The following is a 14,280-nucleotide window of genomic DNA, read 5'->3' on the forward strand; positions in this document are numbered from 1 at the left end:
CAGAGTGTTAGCAGGAGAGGGGCAGAGAGAGAGAGAGAGAGAGAGACACACACACACACACACACACAGAATCCAAGCAGGCTCCTGTGCTGTGCTGACAGCTCAGAGCCTGATGTGGAACTTGAACTCATGAACCATGAGATCATGACCTGAGCCCAAGTCAGATGCTTAACCAGTTGAGTCACCCAGGTGCCCCTGGGTGTCAAGTTTAAAAGATGCTCCACCAGCAGAGGGCAGATGGTGATGACACCTCTCAACACTGTCTTGTGAGGCACATTGTTCCAATCTGGACTGGTTACTCTCCGTAACCTCCATAATCTCTATAACCTCCTCCTCTCCATAATTAACATTATCTTGTCTGTTTTCCTGCGTTGGATCTCCTGTTTTCTGTAGCCCATGTTTTCCACGTTTCTGTTTGTCAAAAATAATACAAGCAAAATTGAAGCACAAATAAGCTGGGAAGAAACACTTGGAATGTATAGGTGCAATAAAAGGTTAAGATTTTAAATTCACAAATAGCTCTTAGGATTTTTAAAGAATAAAACAAATATTTTATTTAAAAATGGATAAAGGGAATACTGAATTTGTAGAAGAAAACAAATAGCCAACCTTTTTGTTGATAAGATTTCAACCTAGCAGAAATGATATGAGAGTAAGGTTTTAAAGTTTTGAAAGAATGATAATGCCAATCCTTGTATTGGATAGGTGGGGGTATTCTACTTTAGGGAGTGTAAATTGCTACATAGTTTCTAGAGAGCATTTTGACAATGTATGTTAAAAAAAACTGTGTAAATTGCTACATAGTTTCTAGAGAGCATTTTGACAATGTATGTTAAAAAAACTGTAAAAATGTTCTTACTCCTTTATTTATCAATTTGTTACAATTTTGATTTGAAGTATTTTGGTAATCTTAATTTTGCCTTAGAGAATTTCTCTCACTTTAAAAGTTTTCCTTTTATTTGCATAGTAATGTATTCAGTTACAGTGTTAACAGTTACTTGTTTGTATTGCCCTATTTTATAAATATTTCTTTGTAATTTCAGTCCTACAAGATTATCAATTTTGCCCCCAGTTTACTTCGGATTATAGTCTCTGACCATGTGGAATTCCCAGTACGCCAGGCAGGTGAGTAGGTTTTTTATCTTTTATAAAATTATTTATAGGTAAAAGTACAACTAGAGTTTTATTTTAATTCTAAGTATCTGTGATTTCTTTAAAAAATGGAAGTACACACAAAGCATTTTTTTTACTTAAAAAAATTTTTTTTAATTTTCTTTATTTTTGAGAGGCAGAGAGAGACAGAGTATGTGTGGGGGAGGGGCAGAGAGAGAGAGGGAGGCATAGAATCGGAAGCAAGCTCCAGGCTCTGAGCTGTCAGCACAGAGCCAGATGTGGGGCCCAAACTCACAAACCTCGAGAACATGACCTGAGCCAAAGTCTGATACTCAACCAACTGAGCCACCCAGGTGCCCCACACATAAAGCATTTCTAATGGCTTAGAAACTCACTTTCTTTTTCCCTGGAAACTTAGAGGTAGATACTGAGCTCTTACATCTCCCCTACCTCTTCCTCTTCTTTCCTTTTTACCTGTGGATTCCTTGGTAACTTTGCCATTTTTTCCCTTGGCTTTCACAATTTTAATAGGTTAATCCCCATAATTTTTTTTTTTTTTTTTTTAATTCCTGGTGGCCCACTCTTTGGTCCCACAGTTTAAGACTATGAATTTATGTATGTGGGTTTGAGCTCCATTCGTAAGTCAGATCATGGACATAATATATGCACAGATGATCCTAAACACATGTTTGGGGAGCAGGACTTTTGTTTTAAACATGAAACTTAATTTGAAGTCTCTGGGACCTTATGGTAGTTCCATGATGCTGTGTATTCCTCTTTTTGCCTTTTTAATGAGCTGGTCATTAAAGCCCAGAAAGTAAAAACTGGAGAAAGCCTTGGAGTGTCATGAGTCCTGAAAAGATAGTAATTTCAAGATAAAAGGAGTAAAATGACAAATGCTAAAAATCTGAAAAGACTTTTTTTATTATGTTATTGTTATATGCTCATTGTAAATAATTTGGGCAATACAGAAAAATACAAAGAGGAAAGTAAAAAAAATTGCCCAGTATTTTCATTGCTCAGAAATGGCCATTGTTAATATTAGGTGAACATTAATTTTTGCATATGTTCAGGTAGAAGTACAGATTAACAGTTTTATAGAGATGAGTTTATACTCCATATGCTGATGAAAGTATTTAATTTTCCTTGAACATAACAAAGAAAAAGGTAAGGAATCATTAGCTTTGGGAAAACACTTAACAGCAATATGTATTATTTCCTGTAGAGGGGAGCCTGGGTGGCTCAGTTCATTAAGTGTTTGACTTCAGCTCACGTCATAATCCGTTTGTGGGTTTGAGCCCCACATCGGGCTCTGTGCTGACAGCTCAGAGTCTGGAGCCTGCTTCAGATTCTGTGTCTCCCTCTCTCTCTGCCCCTCCCCTGCTTGTGCTCTATCTCTCTCTCTCTCAAAAAATAAATAAACATTAAAAAAAGAAAACAAAGGAAAACCTATAGAGAAACATACGCATTACAATTGTTACTTTAATAAGGTTTGTAAGACTTCTGTGTAGATTTTTTGAAACCATAACTCTCAGTTGTTTAATCTTTGTTTCATAAAATAGGGCTGTTCTGAAATAAAGTTTTGCTAAATGGAACCTATTTTAATAACCTAAATAAGTATTTATTGGGCCATTGTGAAGTTCCTGTGAAGCTTTGTAGAAATAGTATTTTTAAAGCTCTTAAAGCATTTTGTTAATTTAATATGTATTCTTTTTTTTTTTTTTTTTTTTAATTTATTTTTGGGACAGAGAGAGAGACAGAGCATGAATGGGGGAGGGGCAGAGAGAGAGGGAGACACAGAATCGCAAACAGGCTCCAGGCTCCGAGCCATCAGCCCAGAGCCTGACGCGGGGCTCGAACTCACGGACTGCGAGATCGTGACCTGGCTGAAGTCGGACGCTTAACCGACTGCGCCACCCAGGCGCCCCTTAATATGTATTCTTTACATGACATATAAACATTACAGAAACTCATTGGATTGCCCTTAATTCCACCCCCATTGATGCCTATGATCAACTAACTATTGGTTTAAAAAAAAAATTTTTTTTTTAAATGTTTATTTAGTTTTGAGAGAGACAGAGTGTGAGTAAGGGAGGGGCAGAGAGAGAGGGAGACACAGAATTGGAAGCAGGCTGCAGGCTCTGAGCTGTCAGCACAGAGCCCGACGCAGGACTGGAACCCAGGAACTGTAAGATTATGACCTGAACTGAAGTCAGATGCTTAACTGACTGAGCCACCCAGGCACCCCACTACTATAGTTAATTTAAACAATTTGATATATATATATATCATATTATATATGTATATATATTTATAATATATACATATTATATATGTATATATATGTATATATATTTATGTTTATTCATATTTGAGAGAGAGTGTGAGCGGGGGAGTACTTCAGTTTAAATCTTTTTTTTTTTTTTTAATGTTTATTTTATTTTTTGAGAGAGAGACAGACAGAACATGAGGAGAGGAGGGGCAGAGGGAGAGGGAGACACAGAATCTGAAGCAGGCTCCAGGCCCTGGGCTGACAGCAGCAAGCCCAATGCTGTGCTTGAACTCACGAACCGTGAGATCATGACCTGAGCTGAAATCAAGAGTCAGATGTTCAACTGACTGAGCCACCCAGGCTCCTCAACGTTTAGAATTTTGAATCTTCTCACCAAGTTGCTTTTGCTTACTTTTTGTACCAGTACTGCATTAAATGCTAGATTCCTCATATCCTCTATGCAACTTTGAATCTTAATAACTTAGGTAATTAAGTTTTGATATAAAATGTAAATGGCATTTGTAGGCAATTTTTCTTCATAATTTATGTAGATTTCAAATCTGTTAGTCACAGGACAGAGTTTATCTTGGTGGTTCATTTTTTAATTTATTAGGTAATTTTCTATCCTAGAGCATCCATTTTATCATAGAATCTGAAATACACAGTGTAAAATTCTACATTATAACTGTTACATTATAACTAAATTTGAATGCCACTTATAAATTTTCTATCCTATTTAATCTATGATTAAAATACAAGGATGCTCTAAGAACCTTATGGTGACACCCAGACAAGTAACTTGTTTTATCATGACATTTAAAAAAGAATGATATGATCTTTGCTTTGAAAAAAAAAATAAGCCTGCATAAAACTGTAAAAAATTTGCTAGTGTTAACTGGAAAGACATAGTTCTGCAGAATATTCAGTTCTTGATTTTTTGGTTTGTGGGCAATACTAAAATATTCTTACTACCATCAATCAAACTCATTAGTGAATGTTCCTTATATTAACTTACTGTGAAGAAATAGGAAAAAAAAATGTAACATTTTGATATTGGTAAGCAGAATAAAATAAATTTGGATGTTCTCTTGTTTCCTTTTGAGGTATTGAGAGGCATAATAGCATTATTAATATTATCATGTAATATGCAGAGAAAGGAACCCATTTTAAATTTAGTACAGTTATGATTAAGAATCTCTCAAGTGACTTTGCTTCCAGTTTTTTACTCCTTGCCTGTGAGGAGACCCTCTAATATATGTAAACTTAGGTTAAGAAATGTCTTTTCTTTAGTACATTTTGGAGTTACTGTCAGCAGAAAAGTAGTTTGGTTTTAAAATTTGTGACCCTTCATCTTGGGGTTGTGAATTCAAGCCCCATGTTTGGTGTGAAAATTAAAATAAATAGATTAATCTTTATTAATAATCTTTATTAATAAGATTAAAAATAAAATCTTAAAAAAAAAAGATAAAAAAAAAAAGTGGTAGTTGAGGAGTGGGTGTTACATTAGACCCAAAGAAGCATTGTTAGTGCCTGGTGCGGGGACTGTCATTTAAAGAATAGCATGGTTTCTGTTTTCTGTCAGTTGCTTGCTTTTTGTTCTCCTGGCTTTTTGTATGTATTTCTAAAAGATGGATAGGGAGAGGATATAAAAATTCAGCTTATAGCTAAGCAATTCACAGGTGATTCTTTAAGGTTAACCTTAATGTTCTAAAATACAGAACCTAGAAAAAACCAGGAATATGCCTCCGATCAGTCCAGAAGCATTACAAGAAACTCTTCCATTAAAATTCATGGGTCTTGTTTGTATGAAGTTCCTTGGTTCTTAGAATCTATTTGATTTTGTTTTGGATATAATTTACACACTTTATTTGATTTCCTAGCCATTAACAGATTCAACTGGGGGGGGGGGCGGCTACTAAATTACAATGAAAATAGAAAAGCTTAGAAACATCAACTCAAAAAGCACAGCATTTTGCTTCCATGAGTTCATAGTGGCATCCTTTCCCCTTTGACATTCTGGGACTGACTGACCTATGTAGTTGTTTGTGGGTCTGGGTCCAGAGCATAGGGCGTAAGTGGTGATTCATTATGCTTGAGAAGGGAACTGTGTGTATGCTTTAGAAAGTTAATTTCAAACTTAAGATGCTTGGAATGGTAAGGAGATTTTGCAGAAAAATAAAGTTTAATAATTTCTTTATGACTGGATTAAGATGATACTTGTTTTGTTTTGATTTTGTTTCTTAGGTCTGGCAGATGGTTAGATAACTTTAAATAATTAAAGGGAGGTTTTTAGGTTATTGATAGTTTGAATTATCTTTGGTACTTTTCCTTCATCATTCTTAGCAATCCATGATTATCCATAAGAGAAATTAATATTCTCTTTTTAAATTTTTTTTTTTTTTTTCAACATTTTTAATTTATTTTTGGGACAGAGAGAGACAGAGCATGAACGGGGGAGGGGCAGAGAGAGAGGGAGACACAGAATCGGAAACAGGCTCCAGGCTCCGAGCCATCGGCCCAGAGCCTGATGCGGGGCTCGAACTCACGGACCGCGAGATCGTGACCTGGCTGAAGTCGGACGCTTAACCGACTGCGCCACCCAGGCGCCCCTCTTTTTAAATTATTACATTAAGTTCAATTTTGTTTTAACTAATTGAAGATTTATGTTATGATTTTTAAAAATTTTTATTTGAGGGAGAGAGAGGGTGTGGGGAAGGGCAGAGAGAGAGAGAGAGAGAGAGAGAGAGAGAGAGAGAGAGAAGCTTAAGCAGGCTCCATGCTCAGTGTGGTGCCCTGAGAAGGGGCTCAATCACATGAGCCTGGGATCATGACCTGAGCCGAAATCGACAGTTGGACAGTCAACCCACTGAGCCACCCAGGTGCCCCAAGATTTATTTTAACATATATAAATTGGTGTGCCTTTTATGTAGGCCATCTTGTATGGAGCCCTATAATACAAATATTTTTTTGTGGTAAAATTAATAGCACTAAAGACTAAATGATAGGTTAAGTCCACTATTTTACTATGTCTGTATCTTTGCTGTCTGAAAAGTACTATTTTCAAGGCTAGTTCTGTAGAGATTAAAATTTGGTCTTGTGTATAATATAGCTGATTTTTGGGGTGCCTGGGTGGCTAAGTGTCCGACTCTTGATTTTGGCTCAGGTCATGGTCTCATGGTTCATGGGTTTGAGCCCATGTAGGGCTCTGTGCTGACAGTGCAGAGCCTGCTGGGGATTTTCTCTCTGTCTGTCTGCGTTCCTCCCCCTGCTTGCATTCTCTCTTTCTCTCTCTCAAAATAAATAAATAAATGTTTAAAAATATATAGCTGATTTTCTTTTTGCAAAGATTAGTCTAATAAAATCATTCTGAACTACTGACAGGTTGGACCATATTCTTAGATCACTTATTCAGTTTTTCACCAGCCTATAAATTTTTATGGCTAATAATATAATAAATGACTGGGATAAAAGATGGTGCTTAGTCCAGAGCTTGTGTAACCTAATTAAAAACAAGTTAAGACAAAAACTCAAGGCATACCCCCCCCCCCCACTTTCTGTCTCTCTTTCTCAAATGATTTTTGTTTTTATCCAAAAAAAAAAAAAAGGAAATCTTAAGTAGAATTGTCTTTTTCAGACCTTTGTTGAATCAAAACTAATGAAAGAAGAGCTTATAGTATGTCAAGTTCATGGCTTCATTAAATTTCAACTGTATTACAGGCAATGTAGAACATGTTGGTTTATTCTTTGTGTTATAATGCTTCTGTGAACCAATTTAGTTTTATGTTAAAACTGGGATGAAGGGAGGGTATGGTGGGGCAAAAAGGGAGAGGAGAAATTGAAGGGAAGAAAGTCACACGTCTTTGTAGTTCACATTTCTTTATTATATATTATGTATATATAAGCATATGATATTATAAGTGAGTATTTACATTCAGTATTCAGCTGGGGTAATTAGAGAGCTTCACTTTCCCTATCAAAACCCTGTTGTAGTATGTCAGCTTGTTTCTTTCAGAAGCGTTTTGCTAACTATTGAAGATGGCTGGAAAGAATAGGAACAAAATGATTAATTATGTATTTTGATAGAAATAAATAGCTGAGAAATTTCCTGAGGTTTTACAAGAATATTTGAAGGCTGATGTCCTTTTCCCTATTATTGTATTTATAAGTGGTAATTATTTTAGAAGGGTTAGACAAAAATTAGCAATATTTCAAATATGGTAGTATGTGCAGGATAGTAGCCAGTGAAAGAAAATAAACAGGAAAAGCAGTCTACATGAAGGACAGTAGAATTTCACCTGTTGTAAACTCAGCATAGGCATTATGAACTGTATGATTTTTATGATATTAAAGTACATTAAGATAGTTTCATTTAGACTACCTGGTATTTAGTCTAAGGATGCATACTTGATTCCTTGATCATTTTTCTGTCATATAAACTCGGAAGCTTGATTTAATGAAATGTTTTCTGCTTAAATTTGCTTTACGAGTTAAAGAGAAACTTACATTTCTTACACATTTTCCCTTCCCCAGTTTGCTATTTATAATTGTAAGATTTTCCATTTTTGCTGAGTATCCTGTTTAGCAGGGCTTAGCCTTGCATGCTCTGTAAAGCTGAATTAAAGCCATCTTTTCAATACTGCTACATTAGCATTGTTTTCCTCTATCTTAGCTGCCATTTACTTGAAGAACATGGTGACACAGTACTGGCCTGACCGAGAACCTCCACCAGGGGAAGCGGTATTTCCATTCAACATTCATGAAAATGATCGCCAGCAAATACGTGATAACATTGTGGAAGGAATAATTCGGTCTCCAGATTTAGTGAGGTACATTATACTATATATGATTAGTAGCAGGCACAAAATACTTGGATGGGAGAGGTTGGATTTAATCATCAGCTTCAAGTTCATATTTCTAAAGAGGTAAAGTAATGAAGGTGGGCACTCAAAAAATATTGTTTTACTTATTTGTCTTTGCATTTGTAATTATTTGCCTCAGAATATTTTGGAAAAGATTTAGTTGCCATAATTAGCCACAAAGAGTTAAGGCAAAAATCATACTTAACTAAGATTATATAAATCCTTGCTATTTAAATAATCTGTGTTCTTAGTTATGGTTTCTTTACGTTTTACTATCTGTTTCTGCCACTTCCCCCACCCTGATACAGGGAAATTGACTTCTGGGAATTTTAACCTACCACTTTTCTTTATACTTTACCTATCTTTTTACTCATTTTTTATGAACTGAGTATCTTTTCCTTTGGAGAAGACAGGATAGAGTAGGTATAAGCTAGAAGATTGGCTCTGGTTTTTATTTTTTATTGTTTTTAAATTTATTTTATTTTATTTTTAAAAAATTTTTTTTTTTTCAACGTTTTTAATTTATTTTTTGGACAGAGAGAGACAGAGCATGAACGGGGGAGGGGCAGAGAGAGAGGGAGACACAGAATCGGAAACAGGCTCCAGGCTCCGAGCCATCGGCCCAGAGCCTGACGCGGGGCTCGAACTCACGGACCGCGAGATCGTGACCTGGCTGAAGTCGGACGCTTAACCGACTGCGCCACTCAGGCGCCCCTAAATTTATTTTATTTTTAAAAAATGTTTATTTGAGAGAGAACATGAGCAGGGGTGGGGCGGGGAGAGAGGAGGAATCCCAAGCAGGCTCCATGCTGTCAGTGCAGAGCCCGACGTGGGGCTCAAACTCATGAACCATGAGATCATGACCTGAGCTGAAATCAAGAGTCAGATGCTCAACCCACTGAGCCACCCAGGAGCCCCTGGTTTTTAAAATTCAGGTTAGAGGGTCAACTGGGTAGCTTAGTGGGTTGAGCGTCCAGCTCTTGATTTCTCAGCTCAGGTCATGACCTCGCAATTTGTGGGATTGAGCTCTGCATCGGGCTCCAGGTTGATGGCATGGAGCCTGCTTGGGATTCTCTCTCTCCCTCTCTCTCTGCCCCACTGTGGTGTGTGCACTCTCTCAAAAGAATAAACAAACAAACAAACATAAAAAAAAATAAAATTCAGATTAGATGCTATAGAGCAGCACTGTCCAAGAGACCTTTTTTTTTAAAAAATTTTTTTTTTCAACGTTTTTTATTTATTTTTGGGACAGAGAGACACAGAGCATGAACGGGGGAGGGGCAGAGAGAGAGGGAGACACAGAATTGGAAACAGGCTCCAGGCTCCGAGCTGTCAGCACAGAGCCCGACGCGGGGCTCGAACTCACAGACGTGAGATCGTGACCTGGCTGAAGTCGGCCGCTTAACCGACTGCGCCACCCAGGCGCCCCCAAGAGACCTTTTTATGATGATGGAAATCTATAGCCATGGCATGACTATTGAGTACTTGAAATGTGGCTACTGTAACTGAGGAATTGAATTTTTCATCTAATTTTGGTTAAAGTGTTAACATAGAGCTAGTGGCTTCCCCTATTGCACAGCAGAGCTCTTGAGTCATAAAAATTTTGCAATTTTAAAAAAGGAAAAATAGATTTTTTTTCAATGTGAGCTTGTAATTAAGTTTCTGTTGAAAAGGGAGGAGGGAAATAGGTGAACCTGAGGTAGGGGAATGAAACTGTTTAATGTTAAGAGATGAGATATAGCTTTATCCCCGAGTGTCTCATGTACATTATGTCATAAGCAGTAGTAGGGGAAAAACGTGGGAGGAGAACAAAAGGAAGGAGAATGAACATTGAACTCTTTGTGTAGTTATTTTGTTAGTTAAGAGGAGAAAGTAGGCATATTGATTAAAGACAATCACCATTATTCTCAGTGGGGTGCCCAAACGCCAGTCTGGCAGTGGTTCCCCTATGCTACTGTCATGTGTTTGTGTCTTGTCAGATCTTTACATTTCCTCTCTGAATTGTGTGATCCTTCCACACAGTAATGTAAGAAAGGATGGCTGCTCATTGCCATTCTTAGTGTGACTGGAATAAGAAAGGGTTGATGGGGGAGGGTCACCTGAAGGTGAAATTTAGAAAAATGAAAAGTTTCAGTTTTATTGCACACAAATATGACCTATTTATTGTTTAGGAACAACTGCTGGTGGTGCAAGAGGAGACTTTTATCTTTGTTATGAGGCAGTTGCTTTATGTCCTTAAGGCTTAATTGTAATCACTTTTGAAGAACTGTTTTCAAAGTTTAAGAGTATTGCAAAGGAAATTTTTCAAGTGGATTTTGTAACATAAAGTAAAGGTATTATTTTGTGGGTTTCATTTCAGAGAATCCTAGTTATTGGCTATTCAACTGAACACACAGTTTTGTTTCCTAACCATTTGCAAATGACCACATAAAGACATATTGATTGTTTGTAGAAGAAAAATGTTTTCCTTATTTTTTTTTTCAATCTCAATACAGTAGGGATCCCATTGGAGAAATGATTACCGACTTAAACGTTATGAGGTCACATCTTTTATCACTTAACTTTGTGGTGTTATTAAAGAGAATTCTCTTGGGGCATGTGGGTGGCTCAGTGGGTTGAGCGTCCACCTTTGGCTCAGGTCATGATCTCACGGTTCGTGGGTTCAAACCCTGCGTCAAGTTCTGTGTTGACAGCTCAAAGCCTGGATATTGCTTCAGATTCTGTGTCTCCCTCTCTCTGCCTCTCCTTCACTCACACTCTGTGTCTCTCTCTCTTAAAAATAAATAAAACATTAAAAAAAAAAAGATAATTCTGTTTCATGACTTTCTTACTGCCTTTTTCTTCATTTCTTTGCAAATAGCTCTTAGCTTTCATCTTCAAGAATTGCCTGCTAATAGTTTCTTATTCTTAAAGTAAAGAAATTATTACCTCAGGAAGCTTTGATAGGAGCAGCATACTGTGTTGGCTATTAACTGATAATGGATGCTTCAAGGTTTTGGCTCACAGAGATGCTTCCCACGGTTATGACGGCCTCTGTTTTACCTACTTTGACTATTTTTAGACTTTTTCCAGTTGAAATTATACAATACTTTATTTGTTTTGTTTTCCCCTTAGGATATAATAACCAAAAGCTGGAAAATTTTGCAGAGCTGAGGTGGATTTGTTGTCTGTTTTGGTTTTTTTTTGGCAAAAATTTAAATGAATTTTTATTTTTAATTTCTTGTTTTTCCCCAAAGCTGTATTTAGGATAATCCTGTTTGAAAGTTTTCATTCATTTTAGGAAATTACCTATTTTGTTTGTTTTCATAAGTAAAGATACTGAGGAAGTTTTCCTTTATAGGACTGTTGTTTTTATCCCCCTACCCCAGATATGTAACTATATAATATAGGTAAATAGGAGTTAGAGTGTTTTTATGAAAATTATTAGAGGTGTTTGAAACCTGATATTTATAACTACTTAGATTTTGGACTTTTTTCCCCCACCTTATAGAGTCCAGTTAACAATGTGTCTCCGTGCCATCATTAAATATGATTTCCCTGGTCACTGGCCAGCGGTAGTCGACAAGATAGACTATTACTTGCAATCACAGAGCAGTGGAAGCTGGCTTGGCAGTTTATTATGTCTGTATCAACTGGTGAAGACATATGAGTAAGTTGATTTCTGTTGGCTGAAGATACCAGTCTTGTGTTACTTAGAAAGGATTAAATTGCATAGACAGATCTGCCCTATGGGTGTTCTGCAAAATCAGGTTAGTTTGGGAAATGTTAGGTTAAGCACAAACATGTTTATTTACTACAGTTATTCAAAGAACCTTTAATCTGCTATTGTACATTGCTAATCTCTAAGGCAGTGATAAGATATGCAGTGTTTCTTGAATTTGTCAGTTTCAGAGGCCCATTTAGTAACAGCTTTCCTTGGAAACCTCATATAGAGGTACTCTAACATTTGTGTTCAGGTGAGTGCATTGTTAAGTAAACCAAATATTTAACTTTTTGGATGCAAGATGTTGAAGTTTCTTTGCTAGTAACCTTCTTTTCGATAGAAGTTGGTTGGGAGATAGGAGACTAGTGTCACATTTAATAGCATTGCTTTCTGGTTTCTAAGAGGATTGCTTCCTTCTTAGGTATGCAGAGTCCTATAGTTAAAAACTAGTTAGTTCAGACTCTGTAGAGTCTTTAGAAGATATTTTAAATTGGGAGCAATTGAAATGATCTAAGAACACCTAAGTTTGCAAGCTATTTTAACTTCTCAATTTAGCGTATTATAAGAAGAAATGTTTTTTCCCCACATTATAATTGGATTGTCCATTTAAAAAGGCATATCAACTTGTATTTTATAGGAAGAGTTGTGGTATGATGAAAATTTAGTAGAAAAATTCATTTAGGAAATTTGCAAAATAGTCTAGAATGCTTTTAAATCAATTTAAATCTTTCTAGAAAGATTTTAGTTTTGCTGCCTAAAACAGGGATGTGCTCTTTCAAAGTTTCTTCCCAGTTTATTCTAACAGTCCAAACAAAATGTTAGCCAGTGTTTGGAATGTTTTGTTAGCTTTATCTAGTTTAAAAAATATTTTTTATTCATTATTTATAGCTCTTTTGTAGGGGGGGGAATGATTTTTTTGTCTTTTTGTCTTTGCTCATGTAGATATAAGAAAGCAGAGGAAAGAGAGCCTCTTATAGCAGCAATGCAAATATTTCTGCCTCGTATTCAGCAACAAATCATGCAGCTCCTTCCTGATTCCTCACATTATTCTGTTTTACTACAGAAACAGATTCTGAAAATCTTTTATGCACTTGTTCAGGTAAGTTTCTACTGCAGAAGAAAAATATAGGGTCTTGTAAATATGACATATGGAAAGTGCTTAATAAATGTCAGTTATTAAAAATTATTATATATTCTCACATGTATTTATTTATTTTTTAAAAATGTTTTATTTATTGAGGTTGGGATGAGGGGAACAGAGAGAGGAGAGAGAGAATCCCAAGCAAGCTCTGCACTGTCAGCATGGAGCCTGACGCAGGGCCTGATCTCACAAAACTGGGATCATGACCTGATCCGAAATCAAGAGTTGGACCCTTAACCGACTGAGTCACCCTGGTGCCCCTCACATGTATTTCTTAAAAAAACAAAAAACAAAAACAACCTCATGAGAGAATAGGCTCACAGAAATTAACTTAGTCATCCAAGGTTATCTTAGTGTCAGAGCTCAGAGTCACTGACTATACCTTTCACTCTGAAGTGCTGGGTAAGGAAGAACCAGGGTAATTAACTGCCCCTAAATTACTTGCTTAATCTGTCAGCATTCTGCCTACTGATAAATTAGGATTATGGGAGAAGAGGAAGGAAAAGAAGAGGGTCCCTCTTTTACTGGGAAATCATACTGGTGATAGTTTCTTTGCAATTTGACCCAATTTAAAGCTAACAAAAAAGATTTAGTACCTCATTTTTCTTCACTTAAACTACTTCCTTTTTCTTATCTGAAAGCTATAAAGAACATTAATATGAGAGTCTAAAACATAATTAGAAGGGGACAGAGATGGAATGTTTTAAATATAAAAATATTTTAAATTTAATCCTTGAAAGATTTAGATAAATTATTTAGATCTGGGTGGAGGAAGAATAATTGTCAGGCTCTAAAGTGTTTGAAGATGAATGAGTCATATCTCTGTTAGCATGCCTTTTTTTTTTTTTAAGTTTATTTATTTTGAGAGAGTGAGCGTGGGGTGGAAAAGGGGCATAGAGAGAGGGAGAGAGAATCCTAAGCAGGCTCCACACTCAGCGTGGAGCCCGACACAGGACTTGATTTCATGACTGAGATCATGACCTGAGCCAAAATCAAGAATCATACGCTTGACCAACTGAGCCACCTAAACTCCTCTAACATGACTTTTTAGTTAGTCATGGCAAGAGGGTAGTGTTGTTGAGCTAGAGAGCCGAGATAGTTGGTTTTGTTCTTGGCTCCATATGCCACTTAATTAAGTACTTTTGTAGTATTTCAGAATATTTCACTTTAATAACAATTTATATTTTTAGAT

The 14,280-nt window shown here is 36.4% G+C and overlaps 1 protein-coding gene across 2 annotated transcripts in view; it reads left to right on the plus strand.

The window, feature by feature from the left end:
* Positions 1 to 14,280, plus strand: part of IPO8 (importin 8) — an 87,613-nt gene that overhangs the window by 5,584 nt on the left and 67,749 nt on the right. The window contains exons 2-5 of one of the 2 annotated variants that reach the window (XM_058743205.1): positions 1,044 to 1,125; positions 8,055 to 8,211; positions 11,735 to 11,893; positions 12,890 to 13,046. In XM_058743205.1, the coding sequence (XP_058599188.1) occupies positions 1,044 to 1,125; positions 8,055 to 8,211; positions 11,735 to 11,893; positions 12,890 to 13,046 (555 nt within the window). Of the gene's footprint in view, positions 1 to 1,043; positions 1,126 to 8,054; positions 8,212 to 11,734; positions 11,894 to 12,889; positions 13,047 to 14,280 lie in introns of those variants that run through there. The other variant, XM_058743206.1, reaches the window with a different exon arrangement.

Source organism: Neofelis nebulosa, chromosome 8 (assembly GCF_028018385.1).
Source record: "Neofelis nebulosa isolate mNeoNeb1 chromosome 8, mNeoNeb1.pri, whole genome shotgun sequence".
Classification (NCBI taxonomy): Eukaryota; Metazoa; Chordata; class Mammalia; order Carnivora; family Felidae; genus Neofelis; species Neofelis nebulosa.